We start from the raw sequence: 21,447 nt of genomic DNA, 5'->3' as shown, positions 1-21,447 counted from the left end.
TTTTTTTGCTTTTTTTATAACTCTTCAAAATTAGTCTGCAGCTGGGCAGTTTTAAAGCTGTTCTAAGTGATAAAAAATGTATACGTATTTTGCAAATAAAACAACAGGTAATATTTTGATAATAGATTTGATTAATTTTGAGCATAAATACGTAAGTTTAAGAAGTTTATAACGTTATCCCCAAATGGCTGAACGTCCTGCCTTAATAAACACCAGCTTCCCACTAATTATTCTTAGTCCTTTTAAAAATTAACTTGCACAAATAGGGTATTGGAATGATATTAGTAGAACGTATGGAAATTGAAAATACTTAACAATGAGTACATGTATGATACAAATCTTAATTAGATATTTCATAAACATGGAAACTAATAAGGTATTTTGTATTATGTTTTATAATTATGAATAACATCTAATGACATGAGTAAACCTGGTGTTTTCTGAATAAATGCCATCATGACACTTTTGTATATGGGGTTTGAATGAAAAGATGAAAAGAAAGAAATAAATGTATCTTAATTATCATAAATTGCGTCTGCAATACCTTGCAATTGGTTCAATTCAAGTAAACATACCTTTTTATAATTGAGGAAATTTAAATTAAATGCACAATTCAAATCATCGGACATGGGACTGATTTTAAAAACACATGTGCTATCTTCTTCCTATACTCCTTTTTGTTAACGAATGCTCATATCTGCTTTTGTTTTCTGTTATTTAACTTGCGGAAATTAGATGTTTATTTATTTTATTAATGACTTCGTTGCGCAACTAAAATTAAAATCAGAATGAATTTTCATATTCACCTGTTTGCTTTTTCTAATTGATCTTACCACGGAAGACGTAAAAAATCGTTTTAGGTCTCGTAAAAGAAAAGAAGGAAGCACTGGGATTTTGTTGTGTAAGTGTTTAAAAGCCAACTAGTGGTTCTGCCCTTGATTAAATTATCAGATTGTCAATATTATAGTCCAGTAGCAATTCGTTTACAATAAGATATGGGAATGGGTGTCACATTCGCAACTTTGTATCTTGGAGTATTCCACATTTATGGTATGAGTGATTTACCTAAATCAGATTTGCATTTTATATTGAAAAGGGTGTGGTAGCAAAATATACACATCTGTTCTTTTCAGTTCTATACACGGATAATAAGTTTTTAGAGTATGAGTCAACATGCAATCTATATTACAAGTTTTCACTTTAAAATTTGAATGATTTTGTTGCGATTTTTTTTTTTACATGATGACAATCATGTGAGCAGATTTAAATATAAAAAGGTTCAATGTCTAAATTGTAATCGTGAGTAAGTTCCTCTGGTGTATTTCTTGACAATTATTCATATAGATATTGAACAGTGATATACTGTTATGTGTAGAGTTATTTGTTCGATCAGATGTATTTTGCTGGTTGAATCTCATAATCTACTCTCTCACGGGAGAACGATAAAACATATTATCTAAATGATAGAAGTCGTTTTTGGTTATTCACACGGTAATTAAGCTCAATGTCACTTGAGCTAAAGAGTGCAATAAGTGTAAATCCACTTTGTGCGTCTTTTCCACAGAAAAAGTAAAATGCCGGTATAAATTATCCAAACGTGCAAATAAATTAAATACACATACATATATCAGGAAGGTAAAATTTATAATAATACTACTTTTTTAACGCAACATATGTTATCAGTTTATAATAAACTATTTCACTAATTAATATGAAAGTGTATATCTAATAATTTCTTTTTCCTAAATGTTATATCGAATATGATATAAAAAATAAAGTAACACAATAAAACAAAAGCTCTTATATACATGTATTCATTGTGTTTAATCGTAATCAATTTAATTTCTGATCGTCTGTCTATACAGTGTACGTACACTTTAAAAATCGTGGAATATTCGATTTTCATCATCATCATCATCATCATCTTCATCATCATCATCATCATCATCATTTTTATCTCCTTTTTCTTCTTCTTTTTTTGTCCTGTCTATGTTATTTTTAATCAGAAATCTAAACAGTTCTACATATTATTCAGAAATGGTTACTTCGACAACAACGAAAGAGGTTTATTTATTATGGACAACGGAAACGACAAACACTGCTCCAGAGACAACTGTAGAATTTGGAACTGTAGAGACAGCACTGCTGTCAACAACAATGCCACCAGAGACAACTTAAGAATTCATGACAACACTGCTGGCAACACCAATGTCACAAAGTACAGTTTCGCCATCATCTTTATCAACATCATCAACATCAACTGAGAGAATAACTACATTAGCTGAAACAACAACGTCGTCCACTGACGAAATATCTACGACAATAATAACAAGTGAAACTCCAATTACATCTGCTGAGAGAACAATCAAATCAACTACGGTCTTACCAATAACGATTGAAAAATTAACAACGGATGAAATGACAACATTTACTGAGGAAATAGATTCATCGACTACAAAATTACAAAAATCGACTGAACAATCATCGTCAACAGATGAAATAATATCTACTGATCATGATGAACCGACTGAGCAATTAATATCTACGAATGAAATAACATCTACTGAAAAAATAACTACAAAGCCCCCATTATCGACTGAGCACTCAACATCAACGGATGAAGAGCCAACAACATATGTTTCTGATACGACAACAACGATGTCGACTACAAAACTCCCTTTTACAACTGAAGAATTAACATCAACGAAACCAGCAACATCTACAAGAAAAACAACCCTATCAACTACAATGTTACCATTGACGACTGAATATCTAACAACTGGCACAAAAACACCAACGACTAAAAGAATGACAACTTCAACTGGAAAAATAACTACACCCACTAAGACATTATTATCAACAATTGTAAAAACGACAACATCGAATCGAAAAATAACTACGTTGAGTCAGCAAATAAACTCGACTGAAAAGGGCTCGACAAATATACCATTTGTCACACAAATAACAAAATCAGATAAAAATGAAGGAACAATCGCTGCGCTAGGCACCATTGCCGGTGTCTCTTTGATAGCAAACGTGATATTGTCTATCCTGTTGTTCAGAAGGTGAGTTGTATTATAAAAATCAACTGTTTCTACATGGGTTTTTTTTTGTTATTCAAATACGAAAGAGTTAACGTCATATAAACAAAAAAAACAAATTTTTGCTAGCAAAACATTCATTTCAATACACGAAAGAATGTGTTTGATTTGTATCGATTTAGCCGATTTCCCATCATTTAAGATGATTGAAACATTGACTAGTTTTTTCTACACTCTAAAAAACAGAATCCATTTAAAGAATGACCCATCCTCCGAAAAAAGTTGAGTTTTGTAAACAAGAAATGCAGTTTTTCTTATTGTAGCTGTAGACGAGTATCAGTTGGTTATGACACAACGCCAATTTATGGGAATGAAAACGTCTCCAATACTGATCAAACAGAAATGTACACAGGACTGGACTTCAAGGAGGATCGCTGTGCGTACCAGGCACTGAACCGTGGAAAAGATGTCATCTACAGCAATACAAATATTTGATATTAAGATTGCTTTTCACATTAATTGCTTGTATAACGCACTTTCAGATAAGGGTATCATTTTAAAATTTATATTTTGTTGTATTTCTGCATTTCTTTGCATTTTTTGCACAAATACTGTAGTTTTTGCACAATATCAAAAACGATTTTATTGTTACTAAGTATTTTTTTTCATTATTCCAAAAAAATCCAATCGTGTTCATACAGCTGCTGAGAAGGCCTTCAAATATAGTATTTAAAAGGGTTTTTTTTAAGAGAAAGACAAACTTTATGTATATGCAATTTGTGACAATTCGAATCTTTGAATGAAATAAAACCATGGACTACTAGGTTTAGAGCGCAAATTGACGCTATACATAAAAGAAAGAAGCGTTAAATTTGTCATTAATCAAGATCGGCACATTAAAGTGCCATATGCATGTAAGCAGTTTATTTGCATTATAAACAGTATACATGTATCTGCCATTAGACTGCAAGAGACACCAAATGTATTTCATTATAAATGTGTACAAATGTGCTACTATATTAAAATAATAGACTCGAATATTTGGGCTTTAATACCGAGAAATCGGAAGAGTACTGTCTTTTGTTTTATATATTTTAAACATTATTGGTACTTGTAGATTACCAGTTTGTTTTAATTTTTTCTCAATCAAGCTTCGCTAATCAATAATCAAGAAAAGTTCCTTTAAAAATTTGGAAATCATATCGATTTTTTGGATTTTACAATCTTGTGCATTACATTCATGCTTAATCACGGGAGGCTCTTTAATTGATGTTACCACAATATCACATTTGCATAGATAAACTCAGAAACGATATTACAAATATGTGTATGTTTATACCTATAAGTCTTCATTGAAAATTTGTCATATATTCTGTTCATCAAAGGAAATATGGGAGATATCTCTACTTCAGTGCATTTAATATGAAAAATTCCGAGAGTTCCAAATGTCAACATGGTGTGTAAATTCGAAGCGAGTAAAAAAACCGTGGTGAAAAAGTGTTGAATTCTTCATTAATGTGAAATAACTTTTTAAATGAAAGCTATTTACAGCCTCAATATGGTTTGTTATGAATAATTTGACTGTTATTTTGAATGCAGCTTCATTAATTTTTTTCCAAAATCGGTCGGAACGGTCCTTAAATTTTCAGCTACATTACGGGAACGGGTATATGTGAAGTATTTTAAATATGGTGAAGACCTGTCCCGAGACACAGTAACTGTTAGAATATTCTAACTAAGCAGAGTGTAGTAAATTAATGGCTTTGTAGGCTTAAAGCTTGGTTATGTAAATGTCAATAATATGGTGTATCGATGTATCTATATTTCTTAAATGTCCAATATCATATGCAATGTCAACCCGTGCACGCACGGGTCAAAGTCTAGTAATCTTTAAAAAGTATTTGCAAAACCTAGTATTTAATCCATAAGTAATGCAGTTATTGTGTTCGCCGTAAAATATAAGTTAAATGCTTTCAGGAAAATGTAGCTCTACGGTATGCAAACCGAAGTTTTTGTGGTCTGTAGAGAAATACCAATTCGGCATTATATAATTTGGCCTGGATTAGATAGAACAAGGTAGGATAAAAGCAGAATGCGTTTTTGTTTATAACAAAATCACTGCTTCCATATATACTACATTTTTTTCGGTTGATTACTTACATGTGCGAGTTGGGAATATTCAAGGTAACTAATACAGTGTACAAAAAACAAACGCATATACGGAGTTTTTCCTTAATATTCGTAAAACATACCTACCAAAGATATGTTTAAAAAAAATCACATGAAATTTTCTCTGTAAGAGAAGATAGCGATTATAAAAATAGCACACATTAATATTTATTTATAGACTGTATGATTTTATTTTAGAAATATTAGGTTACACGTAAGAATAGAAACGGTGTATTTTGTGTTGATTTAATGGTACAGAGAGATAGTTTTTCGAAAGAAACCGATTACTTGAAAATGTATTTAACTACACGTATTCAAATTCTAAAACGCACTACACAGTGGTTTTGTAATAGCCAACCAATTTAAATAGTATGAATATCATTTTTTATCAATATGTAACATGAAATCCGATGCTGAATAAACCAAACAAATTCATTATAGCTTACCTCAAAGTCTCAATAAAAGGAGTTTTTATCTGATCACCTTTTGTTCAGCATCCATTCGTAAATCTATTTGTCTGTTTGTCCGTCTCTCTGTAAGTACGTCCGTCCGTCCGTTTGTTCGTCAATCCTTTTTTCTAATTGTTGACTTCTTTTCTCGAGCCACTCGCCAAATTTAACCAAATATAGAACATATTATCTTTATGAGTATTTTCTTTTTGATGGCGTAGCGTGATGTCAACAGGGAGTTAAAAACGAACAGTGCGAAAATGCATATGTTTTATTAATAAAAAACTATTTCTCAAGAACAACTATTCCAGAAATGCCCTTTTTTTTCCTTCAAAGCCTTTCTAAAGAGTAAATTTTAAATTTTAAAACCATAAAACCATGATCTTAACCTATAAATTAGAAATTTTCTTGCTGGCATTTGATATTTATTTTCCTACTACCTGTACGTACAGTTTTGATACTAGTAATTATATTAATGGTCAAAACCCTCATCCTCTGATGAACTTTAATACCATGTATTAATCTAAAAAACCCTTACACACATGCATTATTTCAACCTAGGAAACTAAGTACTGTTTAAAACTGATTATAAAAAGATTTGCAATGATATTAACATTGTCTTAGTTAAAGTAACTGCACACCATTAACCCAATGGCTCTCTTAATGTGAAGTATGAGCCAAATATGAGTAAGTTTAGAATTTATATGCTCTTAAAAAAGGACTGTTTGTGTGATTTGTAATGATCGTGACACTAAATCTATAAACATCATTCAAGGTTAATGCATACACTTTGATTAAGGGCATCAATAGCCGAAGTATGACCAGATTAGACCGAAGGGAGAGGAGATATTCCACCGACTTAATGTTTCATTTCATTCTGCAATTCACTTCACATTCGACATTGAAACTAAATTCAAGGTCATTGCACACCCTTTACTTAAAAGCTGTGTTTATGTAAAGTTTGAGACAAATATGGCCCTATATTTCTTTTATTTTGATATTTTTATCACACGTTATACAAAAGATAGAAATGGCATTAACGATTTTTAACGATTCACGGGCTAAATGATCATCAAATTGTAACTAAAAAAGTGTAACATGTAAATTACTTTTAATACCACTCTTGTATAACGAGTAAAAAAGGGAAAGAAGGAAGTATTATATATAAAAGATCAGATTTCTGTCTAATAAGAATTAAAGAAGGAAAAAGAAATATAACCAATTAAAATTAAATGTGTTACTGTATTATGAAATGTACAAATGCATTTGAATAAATTTTTTGTACACGGAAATTATCAGTAAAGTTTCAACTTAATGATTTGATTGTCCAATCTAACAGAAAATAGTTAAATGGTTGACTTAAATGAGATAGAAAAGAAAAACCATGTTTATAAAATATATTATTGGTGATGTAGATGAACAAATTAATATTTTTCTATAAACCTGAAATCAAACGGATGTCTATATTTGTTATAATGTGTTTTAAAGTAAGATTGTTGAGATTCAGCTGGCCCTTTTCAACAATGTGAACATATAGGGATGTCGTAATGCCAAAACCTAACAATACATACAGACACTGAACGATTTCAAATGGACACGAATGGTTATTAATAATTTGAGAGAATAAAATTTAGCATAAATCAATGAAAAAATATATGAATTGTTAAGAAAAAGGCAATGCAGGTGGTACCTTAGTGGAAAAAATAAAATATGATTAGACATATATGTCCTGATGTTGCTTACTGAGTAAGTTTTTCTCATACAAAACACAGTTACACACTATTTTAACATTTCTACCAATAGAATTACGATTTAAAAAAAAACCAAATCCACAGGATTCCGCATAATTTGTTAAGAATATAAAGAATTGTATCTCAAAAGCAGTTTGTACAATCTTTGATCTTGTGACATAAAGTCTATGTTAAAAGACACCGATGTCACCTGTCAATACAATGTCAATACAATGTCAATACACTACAAACCCACATCAAAATAGGATATATAATACCTTGCAAGTTAAATACGGATAATAATCTGGTCATCAGTATCACCTTCTTATTTACTCGATTAACTTTCTCTCTCTTTTTCTCTCTCTCATTCAAGACACTAGCAGTAATGTCTCAACTCCGCCTTCTACGATCTGATTGGACATGGTCAGTCTTAACACCATAACATCACGTTGAAATTTTTCTAGAGTTAACGCTGATTTAAAGATTTTCCGTTGTTTTCTAAGACCAGTGTCATTCGATTTTTTGGTCAAATTTGAAATGGAGATTTATGTCACATTTTCGATTTTGTCTATTGAAATATTTCATATTCATGGAACATGTTTGAGATTTAATAGGGACTGTTCAGAGGAAGGTATTTTAACACACTATAAAGTTTTGCACCTTTTTAGACTTTACATATGATTCAAAGTCAAATAAATATTATTGCTTTCATATATGGAACAAGTATGATGTAAATCACAAACGTGATCTTAATAACCTAAACTGTATTACATGTATGTGCACTTGCAAGTTTGATTTGCTTCTCTTAACAAGTGTCAGAAAAAAGGCAAGTTTTTTGAGAAGCATTTTGGTTAAACACTATTTGATCACGTGATTTGATCAAGTTCATACCCCGGTAAACTTTGAATCCTGCTGTTTATTTCTTAATGAATGCATTAAATTTAGTATAACAGTTTGTACCTGTCACAGTGTTGGTATATAACCAATATACGTTTTTGAAAATTAGAAAAATTCAAACAATCACATATTCTTAAAAAAGTATTAATCAAATCAAATGTATGCTCAACAGAAAGAAACATGATAAATCAAAAAGGACGGAATGGTTGACCGGTAACAAATAATTACATAAATCTTGCAAACCAAACATAATATAAAAATATGGGAAATGTTCGTTCCAAAACGATTAATTAGAGACAGGACAATGATAACAAATTTGATATTGCCTCTCTCCGCTATATCATATCTATTAAATAAATGTATCTTTCTTTAAATCAGAGATTCGGTTAATATGTGCATATCACTCAACGATGGCAGAGCGTCTAACAACACCAGTCAGTGAAATGTATCCAGACATGTGGACTACTATATCAAGAATCATTTCATCACTAAAAGAACGTCAAACAATGACATCACAGAATACAAGGCTTATGTCAACGACTGGGAATCCAACAACAATGGCGGAAGCAACACTGATTAAGATAAGATCAACGGCTGATGAAATAGCAAATCCGACTGAAATAGCGAAGACAACAGTACCATTTTTCAGACAAGCAAAAAAATGTGATATAAACGAGGGTGCAATAATGGCATTAAGCATCATTGCAGGCGTTTCTTTCATAGCTAACGGGATGTTGTCTATTCTGTTATTCAGAAGGTAATTTCGTGTGATTAAAAATTACTTGCACGTAAAACTTGCATAAACTGTTTAAAAAATAGCGGTGTTCATGTTATGAGCTTTAAAGTACCGGTATGACCCATTGTCGTACGTTGTACCTTGATTAAATGACAGAAAGATAAAAAAGTTTTGGAATTTATATTTTGTTTCACGATTTAATAAAGATTAATAATTAAAATATTTTTTTTTATTTCTTCTAGCTTTAAACAAAGATCTGGTGAAAATGACACAACGCCATTTAACACGAATGAAGCTACATGTACAAATGCATCAAAAGAAGATCAAACTGAAATGTACTCAGGTCTTCAATTTAGTGACGACAGTTCGGCATACCAAACACTGGCCGGTGGAAACGATGTTGCTCATGCTAATAGTTAAAATCTATTGAGTACATGCTGAGATTATTATATTGCTTTCATTAGTAAATTCAAGGATAAACAAGCTTAAGGTGATCCAGTGAATATAATTTCTCAATAACTTTTTTTTCATTTATGAACATTTAATTGGATATGGTTAATTGGTAAAAAAAAATATTTATAGCAATTCCACCCCAATGTTTATTTTGACCTTAACGTCAAGGTTGATGGAAGCTGACTGTTTACTTTTTTAATTGCTTGTTGTGCTATATAAGTGAGTTCTTTGGTTGCTTTTGGTGCTATATTAGTGAGTTTTACATATTGTTATCATACAATTCATACTCTGCAACATTATTACTATCTTGCTTGGTAAAATGTCCACGCAATTGTTTGCATTATAATACTAACTGGTTGGAATAAAGAAAATCACTAATTTATTTTTGCTTAAAAACATTGTTATTCTCAGTGAAACTGAATTTTTTTTCTATAGGTCTTCCTGGTAAAGAAAACCAAACAGATATACAGATAAATATTTCTCCACTTCTTCCGGTGTTGTATGAGAGCGCTCATTTATTTTTATATTAAAATATTGAAATATTTATATTGAAGTGACTTTTGCCCTTTTCAAACTTCCTTCCATAACATGTTAAACAAGGAAAGTTTATTGTTGAATTAATAATGTCTAATATGACCTTCTATTTCTTACATCCGCATGGGCCAAGGCATGAACTGATCTGTTTGAACAAGACATTAAACTATAAAATACGTATTATAAGACAAACACATCGATACGGCAACGAAACTTTTAAATATAAAAAAGTACACCAGTTAAGCTTCTTTCCTTTTAATCAATTCATTTTCTTCTCATCAACTTTCAATAATTTGTCCCTAGTAAGTAAATGCAACTGTATTTATAAAGTTTGCAGTATGTCCTTATTAAGTAAATAACTCTGCTATGTACATGTATGTATATGAACACGTCTGTTTTTTCGCTTCTATTTGATCAACGTGTGCTACACTTATAATAGGGAAAATAGTTCTTGAATAACACTCGCTTGGTGTGACTATGTCTGCTCTTTCAGCTCTACTGACGTAGATCAGTGACCTATCTGTCGTGGCTGTAATCAAAAGTAGAAGAAAATAATTAATATACTTAAAATTAATTTATACAAGTTTATTCGAAGAAGCGTCGCATGGAAGTGCTATAAACCAACAGTCACCAGTTACAAAAGTTTCTTATAGTTACGTATAATAAGTCTAAAATCGGGTGACCGTAAAAGAGATATAAACAATCATAATAAAATAACGTCTCAATTAACTGTTTACAAAATTATAATAATTACGCAAAAGACAACCATTTCAAATCTTTCTATACCGAAATAAAATAATCAACGATACACAATAGAGAGAATTCGAACTTGGTACATCATAGCAAAAAAATTTAATAAAACCTAAGAGATTACTAATATATTAAAAGATAAAGGTCTACATAGCGTCTGCATAAGAATATGACCTAGTTCATTTTTCTAAATATAATGAACACTTACAATTTACTCGAAACATATTTCCCGTACTTGTTTCCCAAAATAATAACTGTTATTTACCTCCTTTACTAAAGAGTCGTTTAGATAAACAAACGGCGCTAAATTTAAATTATGATTTGCCACGCATCAAATGTAATAAACAAATATATTAAATCGAACTTTAATCTACAACTACTAAATTCACAACTACTTTTTACTAAACATGCCTTAACGAAAACTATAAAGAAATGCAACGGTTTTCCAATTAAATAAAGACCCTTAGCTAATGTAAATAATGACTTATTTCATGCATAACAAAGCTCAAATTTAGAAACTTGATTATAAAAAGTAAAAACTTTTTATGCAAACATACAGTGAATTATTATAATATCTTTTGCAATTGGAACTTTTATCAACTAGCAATTAAAAAAAAATAAAGATAAACATACCTGTAATCCAGGGATTACTCGATTTACACCTTTTTACACTTTGTAAAAAAAACTATTTACCAAATAAACAACACCATGTCCAGCAGACTTTATGTCATTTGTTTTAACATTTGACATTTTAATAAGTAAAAGAAAACTCAAAGATAAAATTGGAAAAAGACAGTAAATAATTTAACTACTTAACTAAATTCCTGAAGTAACCAAGCTTGGGAATCTGACGGTGCTGCAGTGGTTAATGTCTTATAAATGAATGATGGAACTTCCTGAGACTTGGCCATTTGAATGTTCTGCATTAACATAAGTGCAATGTGCATTTTACGAACTTTGAAGAATAGCAGAATACAACATGCAAGTGCGATAACAGCAGTACTAATTGAAACAATTGTTAATATGTCATTAGTACTGGGCCAGGAGGGGGTTAATTCAATCTGTCCATCTAAAAAAGGTTCTGCTAAATGCTGAAATATTTTCTTTTCTTTCACAGTTGCTTCTACCATTTTCTTTAAATTTAGATGACTTTTCTTATCATTAGCTAGAAATTGATTGAAGGTATGATTGTACACCTGAAACTGGGGAATTAAGAATGAAACAGGTTTTGGAAAAGTTGAATTTGCATACATATGAGTGTCTTTAAAGAATTCCTGTAATAAAGCCAAATTAATAGGATGAGCTGTTGAATGCTGTTTTGTTATGTTGTAACAGTTAAAAAATCTTGGAGCAAAATAAAGAGTGTTTGTTGATAAAGAGCATCTACAAGGAATATCTATAATGTAAAAGTGACAACCCGGCAAGATTTTCTGTTCAGATGGACAATCTAACGTAAGTTGAGGACTATGGTATACTAAAACTGAAGTGGAAGTTATTTCAATGATGTTAGTTTGAGGATTGTAATTCTGAGGATAGCGAACATTGCATAATTTGTGAACTGCTTTGACATTGTTAAAATATAGTGCTAACACAAAAGAGTTAGTTGTAAAGGGGGTTAATGCAAAGTTAGTGTCGCACACCACTGTTTCACAATGAATGCAATTTATCACATCATTAGCCTTTAATTGAACATAACTATCATGATGTGGGGAGATGCCAAATAATCAGGTATAGACAACAATTGTGTAGCTTGTCCGGAAGTGTTGAAAATAGGTACAGGCAGAGAAATAACTTTGAACATACTAGATGGTTGTGATGAAAAGATCCTTCAAATGGTAATAATGACCTTGTCTGTCTCCTACGTTGAACTGGGTTAAGGTCTACCTTCGGGAGCAACACTTGAATAGATTTCATGATGTCATTAAAATGAGTTAAGGCTTGTACATGTAAGTTATGTACAAAATGAGCTAAATTATTTAGTGTTGAACATCCTTGTTTAACTCCTGTGCATTTTTCAAATTTTGGTATGGCAAATCTCTTCGGAAGTGGAATGGTAAAAGTGTTCATGCAGTATTCTTGTGCCAGGATGATATTCGGTTCTTCTTTAAAGACGACACCATAATTAATTTGTTGTACAAGACCATTTGTTGTCTCAATTGGACTTAGAGATGCAGGTTGAAGGACTAGTGTGGCCACCAAGAGGAACATAAAGTTATGCAGGGTCTTCAATAATGGTCCTACAAAACATCGAAATAGAAAAAAAATGAGGTTGGTGTTGGAAAAAGAAATATGTCGATATTAGTCTGAGTCGTCACCCATACCAAGTAGCACTAATTAACTGTAACATACGAACGTATTTACACAATGTGACTTATTAAAGTTCCCTACATCAACAATTTTTGATTCAGTATCTTTAGGGGGCTAAAGTTTTTTATAAAAAATACAAACTGAGAATGAAAATTAGTTGTGCACAGTATACCTGCATGAGTATACATACTTATTAAAGACATCAGACTCTATGTAACCCCTTTAGTGTTTTACCTTAAAAGATTTCTGCCCTAGACCAAACACATCTGCTGTATTATTGTAAGAGATAAAGACATTTTTTGTTTGTTTTTTTTGTTTGTTTTTTTTATTTCTTTTGCTTGTTAACAAAAGTTGGGTTTTTTTATCAGGGTTTTGGGAAAATCTTTTATTTAAATTACATTGATTTAATTTATTCAATGTTTACGTTTAAACAAGTTTTTCGTCTCGTTGCAATTTTTGTGAATTTATGGTTAATTTCGTCGAGCACTTCGCAATCAAAACAATGATCGGGTTTCCATGTATTTGTGCCATCATCCCATTCCACTCTAATTTCTCTTCGTCCATTTCTAAATCTGCCAGCCAAGAAATTCCTTAATTTCCACTGTTTATTAGGATCTTGTGGGAGTGCTGGCATGGGCTGATCTTAATTTTGTGATGTTTCATCATCTGTAGGTGGAGTAGCTTCACCTGTTCCATTTGCTGTTTGAGGTGGATCTGGTATCTGACTGTTATTGTTCGTCTGATCTTCTTGAAATGGATTGATATTGTCATCTAACTGGCCAGGTGGTAAGGGTTGTTGTTTTGGTGGCTGTCTGTCGTAGTCATCTAAGTGTTCCCTATGCTCACTTGGATCATGGTAGATCTTGAGGTTGGTTGCATTCATAAGCGATTGATGAACTTTGTTGTCTGAGCATCGTTTCAACTCATAAGTAAAGTTGGGACCAAGTTCAATGATTTCATAGGGACCATCTGCTTTGTCATGTACCTTGCTAGATAGGCCTGTAGGAACTTTGTTTATTTTAATGAGTACCTAGTCTCCTTGTTGAAATTCAGGAAGTTTGATGTTAAGGTCATGTCTTTCTTTGTTTCGTTCCTGATGTATCTTGATATTTGCCTGTACTATCTCGTTTGTCACCTTCAGCTGTTGTAACACCTCTTGAATGTTCTCCTGTGCTTCCCTTGGTAAAAAGTCTTTTGGCTGTAATGAGAAATTAAATGGAAGGCGCATTTCTTCACCAAACACTAAATGATAGGGCGAGTGTGCCGCCTCAATTATGTATTTTATTCGTGTTAGTAAGAATTGTTTTGGTACAAGTTAATTTTCGGATAGATGACGTCATTCAAGTTTGAGTGTGCCATGCCGCGCACCACGTTTTTTGTTGTTTTCGGATGGTAATCTGGGGAAATAACAGTGTAAGTACTTGTGCACATGCCAATACACTCTTTTTATATCAAAGAACACTTTATATAATGCATATATCTCAATTACTTGTCTACCTGTTAAAATTTATGATATCTGAAGGCTTCGTGCAGGAGTATGGTACGCCATTAGTGTCTACGTCGTACATTCATGTTTTATACTTAAACATCATACTAGAATGTATCTCACTGAATGAGATTATATTACATGTAAGCATATTTCATAAGAAATCATATTGATTGTCTGTTCGATATTATAAGTACAGCATATAATTGCCTTGCACAAGAGTCCTGCTTAAATTTTAAAACTAGGGAAACTTATTCGTGACATAAAAAATTGTCAATGTGGCTAAGGATGAAACTGTACTTTTGTTTTACAAATGATTGTTTATTGTTTCGCTTATGATTGTATTATTTTGTATTGCGGTCTTTTACCATATAGAATAAATTGGTTAACTGACTGTCGTCTTATTTGGCATCCCATGGATCAACAATATTAGTGGCAGTACGGTAAAAGAACTATCCCTACAGATACTGGACTTTGTCAGACACTAGGACAAGATGTCTTCGGATCCAGAGAAAAAGGATTTGGTCTTACCAGAAAGAGAAAGGACACCCACCGAAAAAGGAAATGAATATTTCCAGGAAATCAAAGGAAGCAAGTTCAAAAAAATCCAAAGACTATGGGATGAGATAAAAGACTTGATACAACATGTCAATTCAGGAAAACTGAAAAGTGTAACCAGTATTGAATCAAGTGAACAAGAACTCTTCGAGAAACATCGTTTGTATACAACTCTTTCCTCTGAGTTTTCTGAATTCCTGTTACGGCACGGAGACATGCAGGAATATGATGCGTTTTCATCAGAAAATTCCCCAAGGAAAGCAGAAGTAGAAAAGACATATGAGTACATCAGTAAATTGAAACAAGATATCATTGACAATATGAGTGTGACCTCCTCAGGAAAGCAAAAATCAGCAACATCTTATTCAAGTTCCGCACTCGCAAGGAAGCAAGCCAAGGTTGAAGCGGCCCGTACAAGACTCAAATTTCTTGAACAGGAGAAGGAATTGATTGATCGTCAGTTAAGACTGGAAGAAGAGGAAGCTCGCATAAAGTTAGATTCGTTAAGACGAAAAAAGGAGCTTGACATAAAGCTAACACAGCTGTCTCATGAAAAGGAACTTGCAGTAGCAGAGGCCGAGGTTGAGGCATTGAGATCGTAGGAGGAAATAGAGGGAGATGGCGACTATAGGCTCGCTGACATTCCTCTGCCAGAAGATAACAGGCCTCCAAGTCCACGTAGCAGAACCAAGGATTATGTTGAGAAACACTTCAACAACCCAGCGACCTATAATCTAGATATAGTTCCAACCATCCCACAGACTGCTATTTCTTCTGACGCGGGAGCATCTGAATTCGCAAAATTTCTTCTAAAGAAGGACTTACTTTTTGCTCGCCTAAGCACTTTTACCGAGGAACCAGAGGCCTACCTCTCATGGAAGGGGGGCTTTAAACGTGTGATGAATGAACTAAGCGTAGACGCTGCCGAGGAGATAGAACTCTTGATAAAATGCCTAGGACCAATATCTTCTACTTATGCTAGAAGTATTAAGATCTCTAACGTGAATAATCCAGTGATAGGACTCGAACGACTGTGGGAGAGATTGGATGATCGATATGGATGTCCAGAGTTAATTGAAGAGGCCTTAAAACGGAAACTAGATCGTTTTCCAATGTTGTCTAACTAAGACTACAAGAAGCTCTACAAGCTTACAGACATTCTTACGGAAATCCAGAGTATCTAGGAAGATGACCAGTACCATGACCTCTTGGCCTATTATGACACTTCTTCAGGTGTCATTCCGATTGTCAGAAAACAACCACATTTCTTACAAGAGAAGTGGACCTCAACGGCCGTTCGGTACAAGAAAGAAAGGAAAGTGACATTTACACCTTTTTGTGAATTCCTTGCATTTATTCAAGAAATGAGTCAAATAAAGAATGACCAGGCTTCATGTATGATGTGAACAACAACCAGGAGAAACTGAGCTCAACAGGTACTCAGAACAGGTTAAGGGTACATGTGAAGAAAACTGAAGTCACAAGGAACCAAGTCAAAGGTGACACAGATAGCGAGTTGAATTGTATTCTGCATACAAATTCAAAGCATGCCTCAAGCGAATGTAATGCATTTCGAGCAAAGTCTATAGAGGAGAGCCGTCAGCTGCTGAAAGAGAATGGTGTCTGCTTTCGATGATGTGGCTCAAAGGCACATTTGAAGCGTGACTGTAAAGTGGATGTTAAGTGTTCGGAGTGTGGGAACCAATTTCATTGTTCCGCCTTGCACACCTTGAAAAGATTTGTACAGAGCACACAACAGCATGGCGGGGAGGATGATAACAAGAGGACCGTCAACATCGTCAACAAGTGTACAGACGTCTGTGGTTCACACATTGAGGGAAAATCTTGTGCTAAAATCCTACCCATAAATGTGACTCATAAAGACTATCCCTCGACAAGCCTCAAGGCTTATATGATACTTGATGAACAGAGCAACAGAACGTTGGTCCGAAGTGAGCTTCTAGACTATTTCGACATACACTCAACCCCAAAAGAGTATACATTATCAAGCTGCTCGGGGAAGTCCCTGATGTCAGGCAGAAGAGCTAATGGTTATGTTATCCGATCATTGGATAGAAAGAGTGAGATTCGTTTACCCGAAGTCATAGAGTGTCAGGACATTCCCAACAACCGGAATGAGATACCGACTCCTGATATCATCAAGCATCACCCTCATCTACGCAGAGTAATGATGGAGCTAAGTCCACTAGACTGCGAAGCTGGAATACTTCTTCTAGTCGGACGAGATGCTATAGATGCACATCATGTCCTGGAACAAGTTCTTGGACCTCCAAACTCTCCTTTTGCCCAAAGATTGACATTAGGATGGGCGTTCATTGGGGATATGTGCATTGGAAGGAATCACTCTCCAGATAAAGTGAACTCCTGTAAAACTTACCTCTCGACAGATGGACGTGCTACAGTTTTTCCGCCTTGTCCAAATAAGCTTAAGGTCTCCGAGACTTTGAAGGACTCAGGATGCTAAGTGGTTAAACACCTTTGAATCTGAAGATGGTTTCGCGTCAAATATCTTTGATCGCACGAAAGACGATGATACTGTTGGGCTGTCTATTGAGGATAGAGAGTTCATAGCACTGATGGAGAAACAGCTGCACACAGACGAGGATGGTCATTGGAGTTCACCATTACCATTTCGTTCTCCACGGAAATTCTTACCAAATAACAAAAGTATGGTGGTTCAACGCACTAGATCCTTGGAAAGAAGTCTTAAAAGAGTTCCAGTGAAACGTGAACATTTCTTTGCATTTATGCAAGAACTTCTTGACAATAACCATGCAGAAGTTGCACCTCCTCTTACCCAGGATGAGGAGTGCTGGTACTTACCGGTCTTTGGCATCTACCATCCAAAGAAACCGGTTCAGATTAGATGCGTATTCGATTCATCAGCAACTTATGAAGGAGTGTCCTTGAACAGCAAACTACTCTCCGGCCCTCAACTTACCAGCAGCTTGTTAGGTGTTTTGGTACGCTTTAGGAAAGAAAGGACAGGAATAATGGCAGACATACAGAAAATGTTCTATTCCTTCACCGTCAGAGAGGACCATCGAAACTATTTGAGTTTCCTTTTGTACAGAGATAACAATTTTGAGAAGGACCTCATCGAATACCGCATGCGGGTTCATGTGTTTGGGAACAAACCATCACCATCCATTGCAAACTATGCACTACACAAAACTGCTGAAGAGGCATCATCTTTATATGGAGAAGACGTAAGGAACTTTGTTCATAGGAATTTTTACGTCGATGATGCCCTGACCTCCTTGCCCACCAAAGAAGAAGCAATTGACTTGCTTACCAGAACAAAGGATGCTCTCATGACTCTAGGCAAGATCAGACTATACAAGTTCGTCTCGAATGATGGAGAAGTCATGAAGAACCTACCTTCAGAAGATCTGGCAAAGGACTTAAAGGAAATCAACCTTAATTCAGAAAGCTTACCCGTGCAGCGAAGTCTCGGACTCTACTGGGACCTTGAAACGGATTCGTTCATATTCCGCGTTTCCTTGAAGGATACACCTTTTACACGTAGAGGCGTATTGTCAACAGTGAGCAGTTTATACGACCCACTCAGTTTCATAGCCCCAGTAACTATTCAAGGAAAAATCATACTTAGAAATCTAGTGTCAGAGACCACAGACTGGGATGAAATCCTTTCTAATGACTTTAGAGAACAGTGGGAAAAGTGGAAAGATTCTTTGAAGGCATGTGAAAACCTCATGATCTCAAGAACATTAGTCCCAGCATCCCTACAACATGCAGCTAGAGTAGAACTTCACACCTTTTCCGATGCCTCGGAACTAGCCATTGCTGCTGTATCATATGTAAGAGTGGTGTCGAAGGACGGATCAAGACATACAGGATTCGTCATGGGCAAAGCTAAAGTGGCTCCAAAGCACGGAACGACTATTCCCAGGCTAGAATTATGCGCAGCAGTCTTGGCAGTAGAAGTAGCAGAGTCCATTTAAAGGAATCTAGATCATCCACTAGACAATTTACAGTTCTACTCCGACAGTAAGGTAGTTTTGGGCTACATAAATAACCAGACAAGACAATTCTATGTGTATGTGACAAATCATGTTCAACGTATTAGGAAATCTACAATACCTGAGCAATGGAAATACGTGCCAACGCAAAAGAACCCTGCGGACTTGGCAACACGTTCCATCCTAGCAGACAACTTGAAGGACAGCTTATGGTATCCTGGACCACAAGGATTCCTTCATGAGGCCTACCTACTTACCGATAATTCTTATTCTTTGGTGAACCGAGTCAAAGACAAGGAACTTCGTCCCACACAAGATCCTTGCATCTTGAAAACCAGTATATCAACAGACCCTACGGGTTTAGGATCTCATCGTTTTCAAAGAGTTTCTAATTGGAGAAGCTTAATTAGAGCCATTGCTTTCTTGATACTACATATCAGAAACAGAAGTGGCAAAATGAATCAGTATAGAAATGACATTCGGGTCAAGACGGTCGATTTGTATAAGGAAGTGACAACCATGATTATTCGTACAGTGCAGAGAGACATGTATGCCAAGGAGATTTCTCATTTAGAACAAGACGAATCATGGCAGGGACCACTATTGGCTCATTGGACCCATATTTGGATGACACAAACATTTTACGTGTTGGTGGAAGAATTAGGAACTCCTGTATTGAGGTAACACAGAAACACCCAATTCTTATTCCTGGGAATCATCATATCGCCAAACTTCTCATTAGCTACTATCACGAACAGGTCCACCGCCAAGGGCGTCATTTCACAGCTGGAGCTGTTCGACAGGCTGGTTATTGGATAACCGGAGCAAAGAGACTCATATCATTTCTCATATTTAGATGTGTGCAGTGCCGCAAACTGAGGGGACCTCTCGAACATCAAAAATTGTCTGACTTACCAAAGGACAGATTGGAACCTGGTCCACCGTTTACAAATGTTGGGTTGGATGTGTTCGGCCCCTGGAACATAGTCGCGCAAAGAACAAGAGGAGGGAGTTCCCAGTCAAAAAGATGGGCAGCGCTGTTCTCATGTCTCACCACACGGGCAGTCCACATTGAGTTGATAGCGGAAATGTCATCCTCAGCATTCATAAATGCACTGCGCAGATTCATATCAATCAGAGGCGAAGTCAAACTGTATAGGTCTGATCGTGGTACCAGTTTTGTAGGAGCCACAGAAGACCTAGGAATCCAGGCCATAAATGTTGAAGACCGACAAATGAAGGACTACCTCCTGAAGACAGGAAGTACATGGATCTTTAACTCCCCTTGTTCCTCCCACATGGGAGGGGCATGGGAACGTATGATCGGCTCTGCGAGAAGAATACTGGACTCTATGCTCTCCAAAATACATGAAGGAAATCTTACTCATGATGTGCTTGCAACCTTCATGGCTGAAGTATCGGCTATTATTAACAACAGACCATTGGTGTCAGTTTCAACAGATGCTGCAACGCCCTTTATTCAGACTCCAGCAACATTACTCACACAGAAGACACCGGACGCATGTGTTGCAAGGAACCTAGGAGAGTTTACAGATAAAGATATCTACAAGTCTGAGTGGAAACGTGTACACGCGCTCTCTGATCGATTTTGGACCAGATGGAAGGGAAAATACTTGTCTACCCTGCAGAACAGACGGAAGTGGACGGATGCTCGCCCAAATTTGAAAGGAGACGTGGTGCTGCTCCGAGACAAATCCACAGAAATCAGTGGCCGTTGGCTGTGATCGAGGAAGTCCTACCAAGCTCAGACGAAGTTGTCCGCAAAGTTATTATACGCCTGGTGAGAGATGGTAGAACTGTTACTTACACCCGTCCAGTAAATGAGTTGATTTTACTTGTCAACATGCCTTAATGAACTCTTGTTATGATTATCTTAGTGATTGATGCATTGTTATTTTAGTGATATCTGTTTGATATCAGGCGGGGAGTGTGCCGCCTCAATTATGTATTTTATTCGTGTTAGTAAGAATTGTTTTGGTACGAGTTAATTTTCGGATAGATGACGTCATTTAAGTTTGAGTGTGCCATGCCGCGCACCATGTTTTTTGTTGTTTTCGGATGGTAATCTGGGGGAAATAACAGTGTAAGTACTTGTGCACATGCCAATACACTCTTTTTATATCAAAGAACACTTTGTATTATGCATATATCTCAATTACTTGTCTAACTGTTAAAATTTATGATATCTGAAGGCTACGTGCAGGAGTATGGTGCGCCATTAGTGTCTACGTCGTACATTCATGTTTTATACTTAAACATCATACTAGAATGTATCTCACTGAATGAGATTATATTACATGTAAGCATATTTC

General features: G+C 34.9%; 2 protein-coding genes and 1 pseudogene across 2 annotated transcripts; all 3 read left to right on the top strand.

The window, feature by feature from the left end:
* Window positions 1-995: 995 nt before the first annotated feature.
* LOC128182873 (uncharacterized) lies at window positions 996-3,536 on the top strand (annotated as a pseudogene).
* Window positions 3,537-7,900: 4,364 nt separating this feature from the next.
* LOC128185350 (uncharacterized) lies at window positions 7,901-9,442 on the top strand. The gene is made up of 3 exons (XM_052854968.1): window positions 7,901-8,020; window positions 8,665-9,043; window positions 9,265-9,442. Exons 1-3 carry the CDS (start codon window positions 7,927-7,929, stop codon window positions 9,440-9,442), a joined length of 651 nt encoding a protein of 216 aa, XP_052710928.1. The 5' UTR covers window positions 7,901-7,926.
* Window positions 9,443-19,701: 10,259 nt separating this feature from the next.
* Window positions 19,702-20,859, top strand: LOC128185349 (uncharacterized). The gene has a single exon (XM_052854966.1). The coding sequence runs from the start codon at window positions 19,702-19,704 to the stop codon at window positions 20,857-20,859; it is 1,158 nt and encodes a 385-aa protein (XP_052710926.1).
* The last annotated feature ends 588 nt before the right edge of the window (window positions 20,860-21,447 follow it).

This window comes from Crassostrea angulata, chromosome 5 (genome assembly GCF_025612915.1).
Source record: "Crassostrea angulata isolate pt1a10 chromosome 5, ASM2561291v2, whole genome shotgun sequence".
NCBI classification, from domain to species: domain Eukaryota; kingdom Metazoa; phylum Mollusca; class Bivalvia; order Ostreida; family Ostreidae; genus Magallana; species Magallana angulata.
Note: the sequence above shows the minus strand (reverse complement) of the source record. Positions and strands in the feature narration are given on the sequence as shown.